The sequence below is a fragment of the Eurytemora carolleeae genome, unplaced genomic scaffold, assembly GCF_000591075.1.
Source record: "Eurytemora carolleeae unplaced genomic scaffold, Eaff_2.0 scaffold178, whole genome shotgun sequence".
Taxonomy (NCBI): Eukaryota; Metazoa; Arthropoda; class Copepoda; order Calanoida; family Temoridae; genus Eurytemora; species Eurytemora carolleeae.
Window position 1 is genome coordinate 213,516 of NW_019396294.1, and position 21,393 is coordinate 234,908.

General features: G+C 32.0%; 2 protein-coding genes across 2 annotated transcripts; one reads left to right on the forward strand and one right to left on the reverse strand.

The window, feature by feature from the left end:
- The first annotated feature begins 1,086 nt into the window (after positions 1-1,086).
- LOC111700375 (BUD13 homolog) lies at positions 1,087-5,151 on the forward strand. Its single transcript, XM_023471263.1, has 5 exons — positions 1,087-2,710; positions 2,992-3,052; positions 3,336-3,413; positions 3,878-4,233; positions 4,763-5,151. Exons 1-5 carry the CDS (start codon positions 2,695-2,697, stop codon positions 5,149-5,151), a joined length of 900 nt encoding a protein of 299 aa, XP_023327031.1. The 5' UTR covers positions 1,087-2,694.
- A 652-nt stretch (positions 5,152-5,803) lies between these two features.
- On the reverse strand, positions 5,804-10,447 carry LOC111700371 (integrin beta-2). The gene is made up of 5 exons (XM_023471259.1): positions 10,395-10,447; positions 9,993-10,099; positions 9,291-9,351; positions 8,621-8,716; positions 5,804-8,567 (listed from the first exon to the last, which is right to left on the reverse strand). The coding sequence occupies exons 2-5, from the start codon at positions 10,053-10,055 to the stop codon at positions 6,196-6,198; spliced, it is 2,592 nt and encodes an 863-aa protein (XP_023327027.1). The 5' UTR covers positions 10,056-10,099; positions 10,395-10,447; the 3' UTR covers positions 5,804-6,195.
- Positions 10,448-21,393: the final 10,946 nt, after the last annotated feature.

A 21,393-nucleotide genomic window follows, 5' to 3' on the forward strand; every position in this document is an offset into this window, starting at 1 on the left:
AAAAAAATTCACCGTTCACAGTTAACAATTAAATGTTAGTTAGTAAAGAAAGTAGGACTAAAAAATATAGCTATCAGAAGATAATGTTGGCTTAAAAATCAGAGAAAAAAAAGATGCAAAAAAAAATAAGAAGAAGCCAGAAATAGATTTTATTTAGTACCTAGCTGAAGGGCCCGGCGTTGCCCGTGGAAAAAAAAATTTGAAAAAAATAAAGATTTGAAAAAAAAATTTTAATTATTTTAGCCTAGAACACCCCCCGGCTACGCATGATTGTACACAACAAATTTCAGCCCAATCGGTCCAGCCGTTTGGCCGGCTATACGCAACATATATATGAATGTCTTGTTTTATTATATAGACTAGCTGAAGTGCCCGGCGTTGCCCGTTAAATTTTTAAAACACACGAGAAAAAATTAGAATTTCAAAAAAATCCAATTAAAAAAAATAGATTTTTGAACAAAATTATTTTTAGTCGGATCTTTTTTTTCCCCAGGGTACCCATGGTTTCCTTGAAAAATGTCAGAAAATTTGGTCCAGTCGTTCGGCCAGCGATAGCAAACATATATGTATATGAGCTAAGAGCTAATTATTACATACACAGATATTAGTGGGAGCACAGATACAAAATAATATAAAAAAATACAAACAATACACACTCCATCGTTTATTTTAAAGCTCTAAATTTCTAAACAATAACAACCAATTAAGATAAGATAAGATATGATAAAAAATTCAGTTTTCTTATATAAAGATAAACGTGCTCAGTAAGCTGGCAGACACGGCTCAGTACCTATATATTTGTTGAGATAAAAATAAATCTGAATTGAACCTGAGTTTGTTGTAATTTGAGACTGATTTATCAATTTTCACTCAAGCTAGGTAGGGGGGGGGCAGGAAGTTATAAGGGGGTCTTTACAAGAACACAATGAAAGGGAGGGGGGGGGAATCAATTGCATAGGGTTAAGGTGTGTGTAGGTAGGGTTAAACACATAAAATAAGTAGGAATAGGGTGTTATATAAAAGTTGCTGAAAAATTATTTAAACAACTTTTTAAAAAAATTTTTATCCGTTTTAATTTCAGGAAAATGTGTTTTTTTCTTCAAGTGAATTTACGATGACGTAAGAAGGTTTGAGTACTTATTCATGCCTCATGCCTCTGCATATACTCAGTCTTTAATTTACAATCTTAGGATTGGGTTCACTCAGATATTTTTCTCTTGATATATTATCTACTACCTGTTAGAATGTAAAAATGGCAACAAAGTGATTTGTAAAAGAAGATCTGTTAAATGTAAAAATATTCTCTCACAGAAGGGACTAAAGAGCTTTATGACAAAAACTGCTCTGAGTGTAAAATGTGCTCTAGGTATTGCTCTAAGAGTACAATGTACTCTAGGTCAGGAACTGCTCTAAGTGTAAAATGTGCTATATGTCAGGAATTGCTTTAAGAGTTAAATATGCTCTATGGCTGGAGTGATCTAAGAGTTAAGTGTGTTTGAAGAGAAGATTGCTCTAAAAGTGCTCTATGCCTGGAGTGATGAGAGTTAAGATTGTTCTAAAAGTACTCTATGCCTGGAGTGATGAGAGTTAAGATTGCTCTAAAAGTGCTCTATGCCTGGAGTGAATAAGAGTTAATATTGCGTTAAAAGTGATCTAAGAGTTAAGTTTGCTCTAAAAGTGTTCTATGCCTGGAGTGATCTGAGAGTTAAGATTGCTCTAAAATTGCTCTATGCCTGGAGTGATCTGAGAGTTAAGATTGCTCTAAAATTGCTCTATGCCTTGAGTTATCTGAGAGTTAAGTTTGCTCTAAAAGTGCTCTATGCCTGGAGTGATCTGAGAGTTAAGATTGCTCTAAAATTGCTCTATGCCTTGAGTTATCTAGGAGTTAAGATTGTTCGAAAAGTGCTCTGTTTCTGGAGTGATTTTAGAGTTAAGATTGTTCTAAAAGTACTCTATGCCTGAAGTGATTTTAGAGTTAAGATTGTTCTAAAAGTACTCTATGCCTGAAGTGATCTAAGAGTTAAGATTGCTCGAAAAGTGCTCTATGCTTGGAGTGTGCTCTATGACAAAATTGTTCTAAAAGTGCTATTTGCTTGGAGTGTGCTCTATGACAAAATTGTTCTAAAAGTGTTCTATGCTTGGAGCGTGCTCTATGACAAGATTGTTCTAAAAGTGCTCTATGCTTGGAGTGTGCTCTATGACAAGATTGTTCTAAAACTGCTCTATGCTTGGAGTGTGCTCTATGACAAGATTGTTCTAAAACTGCTCTATGCTTGGAGTGTGCTCTATGACAAGATTGTTCTAAAAGTGCTTTTTGCTCGGAGTGTCCTCTATGACAAGATTGCTCTAAAAGTGCTCTATGATGCCGGTATTGACTAAGACTAATACACAGCTGTGAAACTTTAGTTTACATACTATATACTAGTATACAGTAGATCAGGTGTAGAGCTAGTATAGTTAATATACTCTTACACAGATATACACTTCATACGTTCATTTAGTCCCATTGGGATACAAATATCTACATTTGAGCTCAGTGTGCTTCAAGCAACATCTACATTTGACCTTGTTGTGCTTTAAGAAACATCCAGATTTGGACTCATTGTGCTACACTAAAACACGAAGAAACACTTAGAAAAGGGAAATAAGTGATAAAGGAAGAAAGAAAATGGTATTCGAATCTGTAGTAAAAAAATGCAGCAAAACTTAGGAAATTATTAAAAAGAAATTTATTTTTTGTTTTTGGGGCGGGGTCTTTTCAAAAAATATTACGCAAAAATATGATATTAAATATTTATTAATGATTGATGCAATTTCCAGAAATTAAGCAAATTCTTTGTTAAAAAAGTGTAATACTTAATACTTTTTTTTTGTTCTCTTAGCCAGTATAAAAGTAGAAGTAGTGCCCAAAAAGGTTTATCTGAACAATTTTTTTACATTTTTCAAAAACCTAGATTTTTATCTAGTATAAATTTTTAAAATTTGACAAAGATATTGTTTTGAACAGTTGTAATTCACCGATTCTAGTCAACGCTAGGATACATGAAACCAGGCACATTAATGATAAAACCCACATTTTATTAAAACATCTGAAAAAAAAAAATTGACAAGAAATAGAGAAAGGAACTTTGTCGTAATTTCATGTGAATATCCGTTCAAAGAGTGGCACTTTAAATATAGATAAAAGTATTACAAATGAAAAAGCATAATTTTAAAATATTTTTTTCAACTGAACAAAAAATATTTTGAAACAAGAGAAATATGTCCCTATTAATGCTCAGTTAACGCACATGTTTCTTTGTGAATATATCTAAATGTGTTAAATGTAAAATCAGTCGAGAAATCATGATTACTAATCAAGATTTGAAGAAAAATACTAGTCCGCCATTGTTTCTACCACCCAGAGTCATTAGGGATACAAAATAGTTGAGCAAAAAAGACATTCAATAATTCAAATGACCCTTTGTTTTCAGAAGGGCATGTGCGACCATTAAGGTGGTTTTTTTTTTGATGCATGAAGTTATATTTCTTTTTCTTAAAATGTTAGATGCCGAAATGTTCTTTTTTGTCTCTGTAAATCCCCATGTCACTTTCAAATGGAGTTCTCAGTTAAAAATAATCAATTTTAAGAACGAAAGCCAAGGATTTCTCCCGTCATTCTAAATAATCAAAAGGTTTTAAGGGTACTGAAGTTAAATGCACATGCAAATTTGAAAATGAAGGGTTTTTTGTAATCATGTCTACACATTTGAGTCTAGTTTCTAATTGGAAAAGAAAAATGTTTACTTTTTTAATTCCATTTAAAATTTTCATTATACATATTTAATGCTTTTGTAACATTATACATTCCTCAAATCAAACATTTTGTTACCATTAGATCTAGGTCTGTGATAAGAGATACACCACCACCTAGACCACCTCATCCATCTCCTCCACCACCCCTTCCTCCCCATCTAGCTCCGCGTTCTACCCCTCCTCCTCTACCCCCTCATCCACATCTAGTACCTGATCCTTACTTCAAGTCCCATCTTGTGAACATACAGTCTTCTACTAGACTAGCCTGCAGGATGGAGCACTGCAGAACAGCAGAACATCATCAGCAACATCTTCAACAGAATCATCAAGACCATCTTCAGCAGAATCATCATGATCGTCTGCAGCAGAGTCGTCCAGATTCTATTCTGAAGAAAACTTCACAATATGATTCAACCAGTCTCAATTCTTCAAGATCAGGAACTTATTATAATTTCAAACTATTTATTTCTTTCTGGTGTTTTTTAATGCTTTCAGAGCTGAAAACTTTAGAATGGTGGATATCAAGATTAATGCTTGATCCTCTCTTTTTCTTACTATCGAGACCAACCTAATCTTGTACTTGTATCCAGAATAGTGTATCAAATTCAACCAATCAGAGTTGCGTAAGTAATCAGGATTAAGGATATCTAATTCTAAAGTTTTCAGCTCAGGTTTGATTTTTAATATTTGAATAGACAGAATGACAGATTTGATCCTCATGATCATACCGACTTGACCAATACTGACTGATGTTTAAATCACTCTGTACATTTTTATTTTATTTGCACTGTTTAGAATATAAATTCCACCTGATAAATATCAAGTTGGCCTTTTTTCATTTTATTTCTGTGTAATTTGTGTTTAGAACAAAATTTAAATTTAGCTGTTTTTTAAAAATGTTTTTTTTCTAATCTTTAACTACATTAATTCTTAATCTTATCTTTTATCTGAGAATAATAACCATTAGGGTCATCTGGTATTGGTAGATCCTCTGGTAGTAGATCAACTAGTACAGATAGAACCCGGAGGAGTAGACCAAAACACCATCTACCACACTGCAAGCTGTACAAATCCATGGATAAGATTCAGAGCCAAAGAAACAAGGACCGCATTAAAATACATGATATGCGAGGAGATTATGGTGTCAAAATATCACTTCCTGAAAACAGGATTAAAAAGTTGGACCCAGTTCAGATTAAACGTCCAACTAGTGTGGACCTTGGTGAGCTAGACAGGCAGACCCATCCCTGGCTCTATATTGTCCCTGGTAATAAGGTTCGACAACGGGATTGTGATGAACGACCAGATGAGTTTATAAGAGCAGGCATAGGTGTTTGCTTTAAAGGTAGAACTTAACGGTCACTGACCATTTACAATTATTAAACTGGTTTCAACTTCTTTATATTTATTGAGCATTAAACTTTTGATCTTGCTCAAAAATCTATTAAACTTTGGAAAAACATTGGAATACAATTTCTTTGCGTAAATAATTAATGACCATCTTTTATTTTAGGTATGTTTTTGATTCTTTAAGACTATTTTTTATCTCCTAAAAGGTAAGGTGGTAATAGGGTTTCCAGTGAACGAAAACTTTAGCGAAAAAATGCAAAAACTTTTGTTTGTAGTTCGAAAATATTTTTTTTGCAAAATTTTGCATTTTTTGCGAAAATGAATTAAGCCAAAAAATGCGAAAACAAAGCAAATTTTGCGAAAACACTTTTGTGGAAAAAGAATTCCATTAAAAAACCATAGCTTCAACAATTAATCGCGAAAAAAACTTGTGGAGTTCTTTGCTCTGAGAGGTGGGCATTAGAGGTTTTATTTTATCATAATTGATAATTTTTCTTCTTTATGTTTTCGCAAAATTGTTGAATCTATTTTTCGCATTTTTTTTGTGAAAATTTAGCTTTTTTTGCGAAAAAAATTTAGCATATTTTAAAAAACAATTTTCCCTTTTTGCTAGAAGCCCTATCTGGTATCATATAAAGAATAATAATTTTATACAAACTTTACTAACAAAATGTTTTATTTATATAGAAAAGCAAAACATGTACAATATAATATATGCACACTTAACAGTATTAGAGTCAGAACATTTGGATAAAGTGGTTCTACGCCACAAAGTCTAGATTTGTAATCTTGAATTTAATTTTAAAACTAAATCTGTTTCAAAGAATTTGGTCAAGCTTTAAATAATGACCTTTTAATGGTTGACTCCTTGTACTATGAACATTGATTGACCAATAAAAGAAACAGAATAAAGAAGATTTTTAATACCTTTAAGATTTAAACCCTTCAGGAAGAGGGGGGGGGGGGAGAAAAAGGAATACATGTTATGGAAATGAATTATAGGTACAAAAGTTCTGCTATCTGATGTCCACACAAGATAGATATCTACTATTAGGTTCTCATTGACATTCTGCTCATTCTATTTCTTACTCTATCCCCAAATTTTGATGCTCGTTTTTCTTCATTTAAAGTGTTCTTTGTGACGTTCCCTATATCCCAAACCATTTCAGCATTTTTCTTAAACCTCTCATATTCCCATTTATCATAGAGGTTGATAAGGACAAAGTAGACAATGAAACCAACAATAAACAGAAAGAACATTACTCCTGCCACACTTGAGATCACAATCCATTTATCTATAAAGCTTGGGCACAATACTGGGGTCAGTTCATAGTCTAAGTCCACCAAGTCATTGTAGAGAAGCCTTCCATTGTCTGTTTTGTTGTAGTATTTTATGTAGATGTTGATCTTTTTATTAAAATCTGTGTTGCTGTAACCAAACAGACCATTTGTTGCATCATGCCAGAAGAGGAAGTTACAATTCTTAAATTTAGTAGAGCATTGCTGGAGTTTTACAAAATCAGGAGGTGATGCTCTTTGACATTGATCAGTAGTACCTGTGATTACAGTCTCATCTAGTGTCTGGTCAATGCTATCAATATCAAAATTGACTTCATCCCCTACCTCTGTCTCATTCAAAGAAAGAAAACATTGAATTCTTTTGTTTTCTTTCAACATTGTTTCCTGACACTCCTTTAAATATTTCTCCAATAGTACTTGGTCTGCCTCAGTTCCACTTGCCTTTAAAATATGGCCAAATGTATCATATATAATGCAAGATGCCAGGGTCTCGCATGTTTTTTCTTGATAATCATGAAATTGTTCTGCTTTTGGCTGTTGGCAATAGTACCCTTCACTCTCTACACATTCCACACACTGATTGCATTTACAAAAACCTTTATTGTTACATACAAGACCAGTGAAAGGATCTTTACATTGGTCATCACTTGTGGAGCAATCGCATTGTCCACTTTGACCAACTTCCCATCCAGCCTTGCAAGTGCATGCTTCTTCATCATTCACACACTCACACCCATCTCCATGTTCTCCACAGTTGCACTTATTTCTGTTGCACTGACAAAACTGCCCAAAGTAGGGGTCAGCACAAGAACAGGTTCCACAAATGCAGTCCCCACGATCGTTGCAGAGTTGATGTTGTTGGGAAATGCATTTCTTTTGAATCTCATCAAATGTACTTGCATCCTCCTCTTCAAGACTACATTCACAGTTGTCACCATATGATCCTGAATTGCAATTGCAGGTTCCACACTCTAGACTACCTTTGCCGCTGCAGGTGTTCTTGTCACTATTTGAATGACCCATACACTTACAAATGCAGTCTGGTGATACAGTAATTTTAAGATTACTGTTTTCTTGTCCAAAAACTTTGATTTCAAAAGATTCAGCTGCAGTGCCACATGCCGCTTCAGTAATTGAGATCTCAGCAATAAAATTTATCTCCTGATCAACCTTAACTGTATTGCAAGAAATTTGACCTGTTAAATCATTATTTTCTTCTTCCTCGCAGTTACTGTTTTGATCAAACTTCAAGTTGATATTAAGATTATTACTGTGAACCCCCTTGTTGAGAATCATCTTATTTTTTATTCCTTTGTAAGTTTCCAAGATCAAGTTTTTTAGACTTTCTGATGATGAGACAAATCTTTTATCATTTATAATTCCATAGCTTAACTCAAGTGATGAGCTTCTTTTTAGCTGTTCATAATAGTTCTCCATGTAGTCTTTGACTCCGAGAATTAAAAATGTTTCCTGGTTTTTAAGCTCATAATTGACTGCAGATAAGGAAGGATAATCATTTTCTATAGCATCGTAAACAAGAAAATTTCCCCGTTGTTTAAGTTGGCAGGTATGTTGGTAAGGTTTCCAGGTTCCTCCTAGAAGGCCATCACCTGCTGTATGAAAAGTAGCATCTGTTATCAAGATTACTATATGAGTTGTACCATTTCTCCATCCAATTTCAGATTTGCACAATAGGATTTGCATCAGTGCGTCAAGGCTCCCCTCAGGGTTGTCAATGTTACCAATGATGTCATCTGAATTTCTAACCTGATTGATAAAATCATCAATGTTGGGTGATAACTTCATACGATGCTCAAAATCGTGAGCATAGCTATGTTTAATATCAAAAGGAGGCAGTGGCTTGTCTCTGAAAATGCCAAAACCATAACTTCTGTCAGTTGTTATTTCAGCTATCTTATTTGCTAGTTCTCCGGCTATATTGGTCAAATCTTTCAAGGTGTCTTCCATTGTTCTTGATAGATCAAAAAGAAAGTACATGTCAACAGGCATTTCAGATTTTGAAGCTGTGAATTTCAACTTTGTTCTAACATTAGGACGTAGTTTTATAAAAGCTTCAGAGGGTTTGACATTTTTATTCCGAGTTGTTTTTCTAATCTCAGTCTCTGAAACAGATTGAATTAATTTTTTTAATTACTTTTCTTTGTTTATGAATTACCAACTTTTTGAAGATCTTCACAGTCTAGTGTGTTACTCTTGACACATCCAACCACCTTGTTACCCTTCCTACCCGGACACCATGCACATCCTTCTCCTATTTATATATAGTTAAATTAATATTTTTTTTATTAAAATTGTAACACACAAGATAATTATAATTGTCAGATAACTTCTCCCTCAGGCATCTTTTCAAGCATTATGCACATTTACCAAGTGAACTTTTTCCGATAACACTGTTTCACAAAGATCAATACATTTTAATGGATCTTTAACCAAAGAAACTGAGTTTTTGCAACAAACTTACATTTTCTAACCCATATATATCTTTGCAAACTGTTGGTGTAAATCTTTGATATTTCAAACTTAGACTATTTGATCTACCAGAATTAATAGTTTGAAATATCAAAGGTCTAGGAAAACGGGTTGCTAAGTTATAGGAATTAGAAAATCTGAGTTTGTGGCAAAAACTCAATTCCTTTATGTCAATTTTGACACCAAGTTGGAAATTTTCCTCTGTCAATTATGGGTAAGGCTGTTACCAGTCACTTTTATATTTGTCCATTGTGGCTAGACTACAAAATGGACTTAGTGCTTTGGTAAGTGTCACTTAGGAAAACAATCATTTGGGAAAATGACATTGGGACATTCTTAAACAATTTTGTACTTCCCTGCTTTTCTAAGACATTCATTGCAAGTCTTATAGGGACCATCATTTGGATTACACTCATCCTGATAAATAATCATTTAAGTAAAAAAAAAATACATTTATTATTGTACATATATGTTGCCTTGTATAATAATGTTTCCCCAATAAATCTCCACATGGCTGAATTAATTGGTAAATTTTTTTAAGACATAAAATTGACCAAGACAGGTCCGGATTGAAAAATATTGTTATTATTCATTTTTTTGATCTTTTGGCTTTTAGAGAGCTTCACAAAAATCTTCAAAGTTAATATGAATTTCATAATTTAATTTTCTGTCAATTTATTTAATGAAATTGTTCAAAATTTTGACTCTGACAGAAGATATTAATTACCCTGGACAAAGCAAAATCATTAGATTAAAAATTAGTTTAATTGGTCATGCTTAATTCTTCTACCATAGTCCAAATTATGCGTAATGTAATAAAAGAAAACTTTTAGAGAATGTAATTTGAAATATATTAATTTTTTGTTGAATTTCCTGAAAGCCTATAAATCCTGCAAGTATAAAAAATGAATAATACTATGCGCAACACTAATATATATGAAGCCATTTACTTTTTGAAATTCCCCAAGAGCATATTTTGTTTACTATTGCAAGAACCCATACATTGAAGGTAGAACATCAATATTTTCTAGAAAGGGATGCAAAGCTTCTTCATTTACCTTAGCTGAGATACAAAGCACTTTTATTAATAGAAGTAAACACAATAATCTACATGTTTTCATGCTTCACTCTTCCACTCTGCTCTTAGAGCAATATCAACTTTAGTCTGAAAAAAAATTTAATAAATTTCAAATTTAAACAATGATTCCGTGTTTTCATTTTTTGTACTCTAATTTCTATAGAAACCTGTATTAACACCACAAAAATCCCTTGAAAAATGAAAATTATAAAGTGCTTAGGATCATTTCATTTAATTTTTTTTACAATTTTCAGCTGATATTTTGCCCTTTGGATTCGGATCAGTGGATCCAGGAAGCCAAAATATCGCGGATCCAATGGATTTGAATCCAGATCTTATGCACATTATTTTTCCTAAAATATTAATTATAAATTCTAATAACCTTATTGCTTCTCACTTTGATACTATTATGGTGTATTCCGGAACTGAATGCTGTTATCAAGTTTGATAACTTGGAGGCATAACAACACATTGGGAATATTCATGACTAATTTCTAATTTGTATTATGAATGCTTTTATTTTTCTAAAAATTCTAGAAATGCATATTCTAAATGCGTATTGATATCATGCCCGATTTATCAAGGTACTCATTAAAACCTTTATTTGATCAATAATGTGGAAGATATGGTTGTTCTTCTAGGTTTAAAAGTGTTTAATTCTGATAATTTTACAGCAGTAGAAATGTACAATTCATTTTTGTATAGAAAACCAAATTGAAAATAATCAGTTTTCAAATTATAATTGATCAGACAAAGTTATCAAGGGTATCGGAATGAACCGGCATTGCGCTATCTTTGCATAAAGGCTCAATCGTACTCTGGTTTTGTAATGAAAGATATCTCTTAGAGTAATTAAAAAGTATTATTTTAACTTCATAATTTGTTGATACTAATCAAACAGCAAAGGAACTGAGCTGGGAACTTTAGAATGATGGATATGGGGATTAATGCTTAATCCACACTTTTTCTTAATTTCCAGTTAAAATAATGCTTGTTCTCTTCTTGTTATTAATCTCCAGATTAATTAACTGATCCAGAATATGGATATCTCATTCTTAAGTTTTCAGCTCTGCGCGCATTTGACGTAAACTCAAATGTGAAAATATTTAAAGTAGTAATCTCATGAACCTCTGGACCGATTTGGCTCAAAATGTGATAACTCAGGCAAACTTCTGGCAAAGTTGAGTTCCCAAGAAAAATAATTTTAATTCTCACAAAAGTCTGTTTTATAATTGCGTTGTTTATGCTGAGTGTATGTTGCCCCTGGTTATCCCTTATATTTTTCTAGTGACTGGTTAAAGAAGCTCTTGTGCCCAGCCAGCGGAACATTTAAATATACTTTCTTATTACATTAACAGAGAGGACCCAGCTTTGCCGGGAGACAACATGTTTTCTTTTAATGTCAACCCACTCAATTTATAATTTTTAAACCAACACCTAAGAACATTCTGGTGTGTCTACTGAGTTCATTAAAATTGAGGCAAATCGGTCAAAGGATTCTTGAGTTATGACAAACAAACAAACAGAGATTACAACCATATAGATACATGGGAGAACCCAGCTTTGCCGGGAGACAACATATTCTCTAAAAAAGTCCAAACACAAAATTTCGATTTTTTTTAAAACCGGCAAAAAGCATTCTTGTGGTTCTACCGTGTTCCCAAATTAAGTTGAGGAAAATCGGACAGTTCATGAGTTATAATCGGACATACAAACAGAGATTAAAAAGCAAAATATTTGAAAAAACACTTAATTTGTCCTCTAAGCTATGTTTTTGAATATGTAATAATATAATGGTACAAAAATTTGTCATCAAAAAAAGTCTCCGGCAAGGACGGAATTTTTATTGATATTTAAAGCGAAATAAACGAACTATTTAATGATTCTCATAATCGTGATTTCATTGTCTAACGTGAATTTCACTATTTTAAATGGGCTGTTTAAAAACCAAATTATTGCTTGTTTTATCTACCTTAGTTTGTTTGCTTAAAGGGACTGTTAAAGGTATTGTTAAAGGCACTGTTAAAGAGACTGTTAAAGGGACTGTTAAAGGGACTGTTAAAAGGACTGTCAAAGGGACTGTTAAAGGGACTGTTAAAGGCACTGTTAAAGGGACTGTTAAAGGGACTGTTAAAGGGACTGTTAAAGGGACTGTTAAAGGGACTGTTAAAGGGACTGTTAAAGGAACTGTTAAAGGGACTGTTAAAGGGACTGTTAAAGGGACTGTTAAAGGGACTGTTAAAGGGACTGTTAAAGGGACTGTTAAAGGGACTGTTAAAGGGACTTTTAAAGGGACTGTTAAAGGAACTGTCAAAGGGACTGTTAGCGTAAAGTGACCCTCCATGTAAAGATGGCAATGCCTGATTTACAACGTTACCCTAGAAACCTTTTTCTGATAAATAATGTTGAAGATATTTTCGTTTTTCTGGTTTATAAAGTTGTAAAGTCGTATAATTCCAATGTGTATTCATGCAATAAAATACGCAAAAAATACTTTACGTAAAAAAACATTAATATCCAATACACACTTTATTAGACAGCGCTTTTTAGGGTGCCTTTGTCAATAGGGCATTACCATGATTGCATGGTGGGTCACTTAAAATTACGCTTACAGTCCCTTTACTAACCTCCATTGTTCAGTTTTGTTTTGGATCTTGAATGTGAATAATGCGTTCATTTACATTGTGCAAGCTCGCTCTATAATTTACTGTTATTCAATTGAAAACAATTTAAGTGTCTAATTAAAGGAAATGAGTCTTTGCCACAAACTCAAATTTTCTAATCTCTATATCATTGCAACCTGATGGTGCAAACCTTTAATATTTCAAGCTAAGATGATTTGATCTAACAGAATTCATAGTTTGAAATGTCTTAAGGTCTACGACCTTGGGTTGCTAAGATATAGATTAGAAAATCAGAAGTTTGTGACAAGGAATCAATTCCTTTAGAACAAAATCTACAGACTCAATTTCAAGAGACCCTTTAGTTGTTACACAGCATGTCTGATTCACAACGGTTCCGTGTAAACCTTTATCTGTCGGTTTTCTATTTTAAAAGTGTTAAATTCTGAATATTTATTTTAATGTTTCTTAATAGAAACTACAAATGAAAATTACCAATTTTCAAATAAAAAAAAACAATGCTAACTTTTTCTTTGAACAGACAAAGTTTTTTTTTGGGGGGGGGGTACCGTTGTAAATCGGACATACCACTCTATTACTACGCACACATAGATTCAGCCTGCTCATCCAGACAGGGTTGACTTTAAAGTGTCGCAACGCCTCAATTATGCTTTTCTGTAGCCCTTAACATGTTCATTTTAGCACTATAATGCACTTGGTTGTTTAAGAAGTAATTTGCAAAATTCTCATCGATTTTTGTTTGATAGCGTGAGACCTTTAAATCACAGTGATACGTTAACAGTTATTTATTGTTTATTGAAAACAAAAGCAGTTCATTTTATTTTTAATTGTGATTTTAGCTTTTTAAGCAACTCGATGATAAATTTATTGCGTTTGTCGTGAAATTTTTGATTTGTTATTATCGAGACAACAGATAATCCTTGATTAGTTTTTATTGGGTTTTTGTCAAACAGACATTGATTTGAAGCATTTTTTTCAAAATAATTAAAATTCCTTGGGAGAAAGGATGCGGCTCCAGCTGGTTTAGGAATATATATATTCTCTACTCTCCAGTCTAAATACAGAATTAGAACCATTAAGTTCTGCCTGAGTTAGTGCAGTTAAATTCCCTTTTTCTCCGGCTTTAAAAACTGTTTGAATAAGTTTTCAAAAATCTTTTCCACTAAATAAAAACTCTTCTGTTTTTTATAAAGTATACATTGTAAAATAAAATTTGTTATTCTCCGAACAAACTTTACATATGTGTACATAAACCACATGTACATAAATCATGTGTACAGTAGTGAATAAAGTTCAAGGTTACCAGCTGAAGTGTACAGCTGTCATGAAACAAATGTAAAAATCCACGAATATATCTCTGAATCAGCTGATTTATAGTGAGCGCCGGCAAATGGAGGATAGTGAATAAATATGAATTAAATGGGAAACCTTGTCAGCAGCAAATCTAGATCAGGGTATAGAGTCGCAAATAATAGATGCTTTAAATCACCTTTTCTTGAATTATGGACTCCCCCCCTCCCTTGTCACTTAGCCATGTAGGGTTTCCTTGAAACTTTGCCTGACTGAAGAAAGTTAAGTTTAAAAATAACGTTTAGAAATAAGACAATTTTCTTCATACAAAACGTTTAAGAAATTTGGGTTTGAAAAGCCATCTTGACATTTTTTTGTTCAAAGGAATTGAGTCTTTTCCACAAAATAAATTTCCTATCCCTAAATCATTGCAACCCGATGTAGACTTTTGATATATTGTTATAATTATTCAACAGAATTCATAGTTTTAAATTAATAATGTCTACGACATTGGGTTGCAAAGATTGGGGATTAGAAAATCAGAGTTTGTGGCAAAGACTCAAGTCCAGAGATATTTTAATAATTTTGGAAAAGTCAGTCTCAAAACTAAGCTCTCGCAGATTTAACAGTTTTATCCTTTTCTCAGCAAGCTGTAACTTTGATCAGAATTTGACCAGTAAACCAGATTTTGTATCTTTTTTTACTTTGTAGAAGTAAATACGTAACACATTTTAAATGAAAAAGTACAACACAAAAAATACTGTAAATTTAAAGATTGTTGATTCTGATTCTGATTTAAAACTTAGTAACCTGAATTACTTAAAAAAACTGACAAAGTCAGGTCTACAAAGTTTAAACTAAGATTCGAGACTTAGCTTTCGAATTGCGACCTCAGATATAGCGCTAAACTATGCCCCNAAACTAACTCTGATTCTATAAAAAAAATTAGAGCTGAGGATAATATTAGGAATCAATCAGAATCCGGATATATTTTCACGTGTTCATATATTTTATATAATTTTCATTAAGATAATCGAAGAAAAGGTTTTTTAAATGTAATAACCTTTTTTAAATTAAATCAGTTTTATAATTAACTAAACTTACATTTTATCGAATCAAAAAAAATAATTTGATTACATAAGAAAAAATTATATGGTATATATATACATAATGGTTCAAATAGCTGTTATTAATACATTTTTAACTATTATATTATTGTCATCGTTATTAACAATTTTGAGATTGATTGATTGATTAGTGAGCATCAATGCCGAGTACCTAGTGTCGCTTGTCCTTACCATTCTCAGGCTCAAAAACATTCATTTTTTGAAATATACAATTTATCTAAAAATTGAAGTCATAATGTGTCCTCATTTTAGATTTTAATGTTTCTTAATAGAAACTACAAATGAAAATTACCAATTTTCAAATAAAAAAAAACAATGCTAACTTTTTCTTTGAACAGACAAAGTTTTTTTTTGGGGGGGNAAAAATGAAGGGATAAATAATCACACTAAAGTAAATTACAATTATGTTTTCAATCATAACAAAAATATTTAGAATTTATTTACATGTAACCAATTTGTTTTTCTAATACTTGTGCGAAAAATCAAAACTAGAGGAGCTATGAGGTCGCAAAGTCGTGCATTCTGTCTAGTTTATTTTTCTTTATGATTTTATTGTGATGATAGAGAAGGAGATAGTTTATAAAACTGAAAACATGAACAATTTTTATTAAGTTTCCTAAGTCACCCCCCCCCCCACATGCACGATATTAAACATGTATTAAACCCCTGAAATCCTATTTTGAAAAATTTCTTGAAGTTTTAGTTAAAATTATAGAACTAATGTCAAATTTTAAGAACAAAGAAATTTGAGAAACATTAAAACTCAAACATGATTAATAAAAATGAATTCGAACTCTGGGAGTCAAAAAGTTTAGGAAAATTAGCTCTTATCGAACTTAAAATCCAAAAAAAAGTCTACCTTAAGGGTTTCTTTTTTTGTGGCTTAAATGTTTTTTTTGTGTTTTATAGTTTTAGGCCAAATAACTTGAATGTTTAACTGCCTGAGTATAGGAGCGTTTGACTCAAAGTTTGACCGAACGGTTGACCGGGCGGCGACGAGGTCGAGCAGGAACCTCCAGGACCTCTAGGGGGGAGGAGGGGGCTCAGCTTCATACCGCAGCTGTTTATCAGCAGAATCAGTCTAGATACCATACGGGTCTAACTTTAAAAATAAGTTTTTAAACGTTTTTTTATCATTTTTTTCAAGTTCTCTATGTTAAAAGACTTTTATTTATTTTTATCTTATTATTGAAGACCAACCTTGCTCTAAATAATATACCTTTTTCCTAAAATAAATAGACTGATTGCAAAAATATACTTTTATCAGCAAAATTTACGATTTCAGAATAAAGCTCAAAAGCTATATTTTACAGAAAACTATAATAAATTAACTAAAGAATATAAAGTGTATCAAATATTAATGATTTTTATTCAAAATAATAAGTTGAATCAAACGTTCCTGTTTAAAGATAAATTTTATTTTATTTTTTATGACTGAAAATAATTTGATATCTTAATTTATAGTTTAAACAACATAAATAATTCATAGGATGAATTCATTCTTTAAAAATAATGTTAAGTTAAAAAATAATAATAATATTTTAATCTATCCACTTAAAATTTTGAAACAAGTTATTTTTGAATTTAATAATTAGATATCTTTTCTAAATATATATTTATATTTAAACAATTCTGCATATTTATTCATTAAACTGAATTTTCTATAATAAACATAAAAATTGTTATGATCTTATCGTTTATCACAAAGAATTGTTTAATTAAAAGTTAAATTTTGGTAAATTATTTACAACTAAAAAGAATATCTCTTCAACACATTAATTTTAAACACAAGTATATATACCAAAAATGAACGAAATGGTGTAAAAACTCTGGGTTCAAAGTTAGATTTTGATAAATTATATTTTAGGACACGTATATTTTTAACTATAATATCTAAATCCAAAAAACTGATCCATTTTAAACCAAACATTGTCAAAATTAGCGGTTTTTCCAAAGTATTTCTTCAAAGTTAGATTTTGCTAAGGTGTTAACTCTGGGTACTCGAGATACCCAGGATATACCGGGTATACAGGGTCCTTGGAGAACATAATAAGCGCACAGAACCTTCCGCCAGGAAATATTTTCTCAACAAGATCGTTTTCTCATGTTTGTCTTCAAGCTATAACAGGCAAGATTGTCGTCTTCGGTTTTTTTTAATTGATTTTGTCTTGGTCATTTCCTTTTTTTGAATTTATTTAATTTACACTTTAAACTTATTTTTTTTTAAAATATTTCTATTATTTTCTTTTATCTTTGTTTGCAAGTTTATTTACCTGTTATATTTCTTATTTTTTCTACTCTTTTCTTTTCACTTATCATTTATTTTATTATAGGTTTACTTTTAGGATCTTTAAGTTAAAATGCTGTGAAAACTTTTGTTAAACCAGATGTTGTAGCAATTGCTACTTTTGCAAGTTAAGGGTGGCAATTGCTACTCTAAACTGATTGTCAAAATGCCCGGATGGATGTGGTGTAATTGTTGCTTTGGAAGACCCAGAGTAGAGAGAGGTAGAAGACGACATTGCCTTCCTTCTTCTATTTTCCAAATATTTACTACCTCCAGTTTTTTATTAGAATTATATCTAAACAAATTTGAATGATTTATTTTTTATTTTTAGGTAAGTCGACTAATATCAGATTATGCTGTATTTTCTAAACTGCAGTTTAAGCAGAAAATATTAAATGTCATCGAAACATCTAATTGATTGGTGAGTAAGGGTAATTTACGTAAACTTTATATCTCCCATCCCGTCTCCCGTCCCTCGCAGGGGCGGACACAGGGGGGTGGCGGGGGGACATTCGCCAGCCCCTGACAGATTCAGGGAGGGGCGTAGCCCCCCCCCTGAGATTTCGAGGCAAAAAATGTTCCCAATTTGATAAATCGTATGTGTTTTTCAATTTTAAGCTATTTGATTATTTTTTATTTAATGGAAATATAATAATTAATATTTATTGAAAAATTGAATGATCAGAAGAGAAGGACGAAAAAATATTTTTCTAACTTGTTAAAAATAAATATAAGTTTATAACCAACGATGTAAGTATACGACGACAGACATTGTGTTTTGTTTTATTGGTACGCGGCACACTGCACATCTTGAGTCTTTTCTTCAGTTTAATTTAAAAATCAACGACAACAAGTAAATGTTATTGTTAACGATAAATTTAGAATTAGAAATTCGTAAGAAACTAGTAATTTCTTTTTGTTCTTAAATTGCTAATGTTCCTATTATTGTTCCTGTTCCTAATACTGTGTCCGACCCACCTGAAATCCCTGTCCTAATCCTATATTTTTGTTCCTTATTCCTGAACAATCTTTTTATTGTTCCTAAATTCCTGTCCTAATCCTTTAATTTTGTTCCTAATTATCAATTTTCTTTGTTCCTAAAAAATCTTGCCCCTCCCCCCCCTCACTTAAATCCTGTGTCCGCCCCTGGTCCCTCATCAGGCCCTTTCCCTCTCCCCTCCCACAAATTAAAAAAGACATACAACTAGCAAACATGTCTGTGGGAAAAAATAGAGTTTTGTTTAAAAAAATGAGTTTTTTTTTAACCTTTTTAAACCTTAGGGTACTCGAGGGATCCCTCAAAAAATTTCAGCCCATTTGGTCCAACTGTCCAGATATAGCTTTATTATATAGATAAAAAATAAAAACGTTCAATAATTCTTAATATTTGACGTTGATTGTTTTTTATAAATAGAGAGAGAATAGAAATCCATTAACTGTTATATTGAACTACAGTCGCGTTTATTGGAAGTTGTCTCGGGGGTGGAGAGGGCTCAGCAGCCCATTGGGGCGTGAAACCCCCTTAGAAATCACTAGATTTTACTGCCCAGGGTTGGACTGCGCCCCCATACCCACCCCCCTTATACGCCTCTATTAAACTAGTAAAAGCATTTCGAAATGACTAACATTGTATTCGAAATTCTATGGTAAGGTAAGGCCATAAGAGAATGTTGTACCCAGAATACACTAAATTCTGTAATATACAAAAAGCTCATTTTCGGTGGCTCTACAATGTATATTAGTTGTTTGTAAACAACCGAAACTAGACTTGAACCGAAACATGAAATTGAACCCAGTATTCAAACCTTAGTCGCAGTCCAGAGTTATAAAGTTACATATATAAAGATGAAGCGAGGTAAATTAATTCATTATATTTAAGTATTTATTAAAGCCCCCTTCCCACCTTTCATGTCGAAACTCTAAATCATTGTTTCGACATAAGCCTATTTAAATTATTTGTAAACATACCGCTAAACCAGATTTTAGCCACCGAAACCGAGTTCATAGTGTACTCAAGACTAAATTTGTGTACAGTAAATAAATTCTATTAAGGCCCACTCTTGCAAAATTCTAAACAATAAGTTAGGGATATCTCACAGTATAAAATTAGTAATTTAGAGCAAAATGTTCGTTTTATTTTAAATGTTTTTAGTAAGCTTGAAATAACGAATAAAATTATATCAGTGCATAATATCATTATGATTACTTTTAACAGTGTATAATATCATTATAATTACTTTGATCAGTATATCATATCATAAATGACGATATTATTAAAATGTTGTAAAGCAAGATCTATGAATTTACAGAAGCCATATTCTATCATTAAGGGTCAAAGTTAAATCCTAGAGAGACATGTCAGATTTACAAAGGTACTCTTTCATGAGTAATAGTTATATTTCCTTCATTGCCTCTTTTTAGAGAAATTACAGATAAACACTCAATTTTTCAGCTATAAAAATAAGGATTTATCTGTCAACACTTATCATACTTTGGTAGATTGGACAATGGACATGTCACTCTGTGAACGTCATTTGAAAATACATCTACATCCCTTAAAGCATAATTTAATAATCAGATCAGTCCTCGGAACTATAACATAAAAAAGCATATTTGAAAAATATATGAATAAATAAATTAAATGAAATTTTCATGCCACTATCTGACATATCTATCTCACACAATCAAAATTATCACAACATCCGCAAAAATCGTCTGTCCAACCCTGATCAGTTGGGGGAACTATAAATATTAAAAAAATATTTTTTTAAATTTAAAATTTAAAAGTTTGTAATTACGAAGTTTCTTATTTCTCTAGTATTACTGGAGACTGTTGAAGCTGGTTCAGCATTTTAGAAACTCCTAATTTTCAAAATTTTTTGCATGAGTACTTGGGAAGGGGTTGGGGGGGGGGGATTCCTCTAAATTTTGTCTCAGTCTAACTGTGAACGGCCGAGGGTAGAGGAGAAGGATTATATTAAAGGGAAACCTGAATTTATTTAGTATTTTAGCAAATCTTGAAACTATGTTAAAGGGACTGTAAACGTAATGTTATGGGACCCTTCATTTACAGAGTGGTTCGTTAGATTCATTAAGGTACCCTCAACACCTTTTTACTGAACAAGAGTGCACAAAATATTCATAATTTTGCTTTAAAAACTAGTTATTTTTTAAATGGGATTTCTATCTAAAAGTATCTTTTGGGTTTTCTGCTCTATAAACATGAGATCTTTAAGGTGGACAGGTTACCCTTGATATTCGAACATGCCCATCTTCAAATGGAAAGTTTCTTGATTTTAAAACAAACAATCCCTTGAATGAAGAAGACTTGAACAGATAGGATCATGTTTTTATAATTCAATTTTATTCAAATATATTATCTTCAGATCACGTTTAAGTTTACAAATCACATCAGTTTTCTTACCACCTGGACTTTGTACTTTGAATAAAGATTGTTTATGCTAGGTCGAGGGGAGGAGGGGGGAGAGCTTGTCAACATATGCAGAAAGTTAAATCCCTTCATGATGTGTCCTATAATCTATTAAAACGTCTAAGCATGCAATGGATTACATCAGAAAGAAAATTAAAAGGGGGGAACAAATGTCAATTTTTTTTTGTTGCAGCAAAAATAAAGCATATTTTGAAGAATAAAAAAGTTGAGTTAAAATCCTCCCCTGTCCCCATAAAAATAAAAAATCACAATGAATGAAGAATTTTTTGATATTTTTTCATTGCATGTTTCTAAAATAAAATGCAGTAGTTTCCAATCCAGGCTTTTCATGCATTAGCTACAAAGCGGCCTAACATTTTTATATTTTAAAACTTCTAAATTTGAAACTAAGCATGAAATACAGCCCTTTACAGTGTACTGTAAACTGCTATCCTTCACTAATATGTGGTGCTAATTTTTGTCATAATGTCTATTCCTCATTATGTTGTTCTTTTAAAGAAGCTTTCATTCTTTCTATGGTGTTCATAAAACTTTTTTAAAACATGCTTACTGCTTGTTTGTAATTATAAAAATGTATTAATATC

Bases quoted from the DNA above. Each gene is read 5' to 3' on its own strand.
- LOC111700375 (XM_023471263.1), top strand. The intron at 3,414-3,877 runs GGATACAAAATA...TGTTACCATTAG, and splicing joins CTACCACCCAGAGTCATTAG to ATCTAGGTCTGTGATAAGAG. The intron at 4,234-4,762 runs GAACTTATTATA...AATAACCATTAG, and splicing joins TCTCAATTCTTCAAGATCAG to GGTCATCTGGTATTGGTAGA.
- LOC111700371 (XM_023471259.1), bottom strand. From the start codon at position 10,055: ATGAAAACATGTAGATTATTGTGTTTACTTCTATTAATAAAAGTGCTT. The intron at 9,352-9,992 runs GTAAATGAAGAA...ATTATTTATCAG, and splicing joins TGCTTTGTATCTCAGCTAAG to GATGAGTGTAATCCAAATGA. The intron at 8,717-9,290 runs GGAAGTACAAAA...ATATATAAATAG, and splicing joins TGAATGTCTTAGAAAAGCAG to GAGAAGGATGTGCATGGTGT.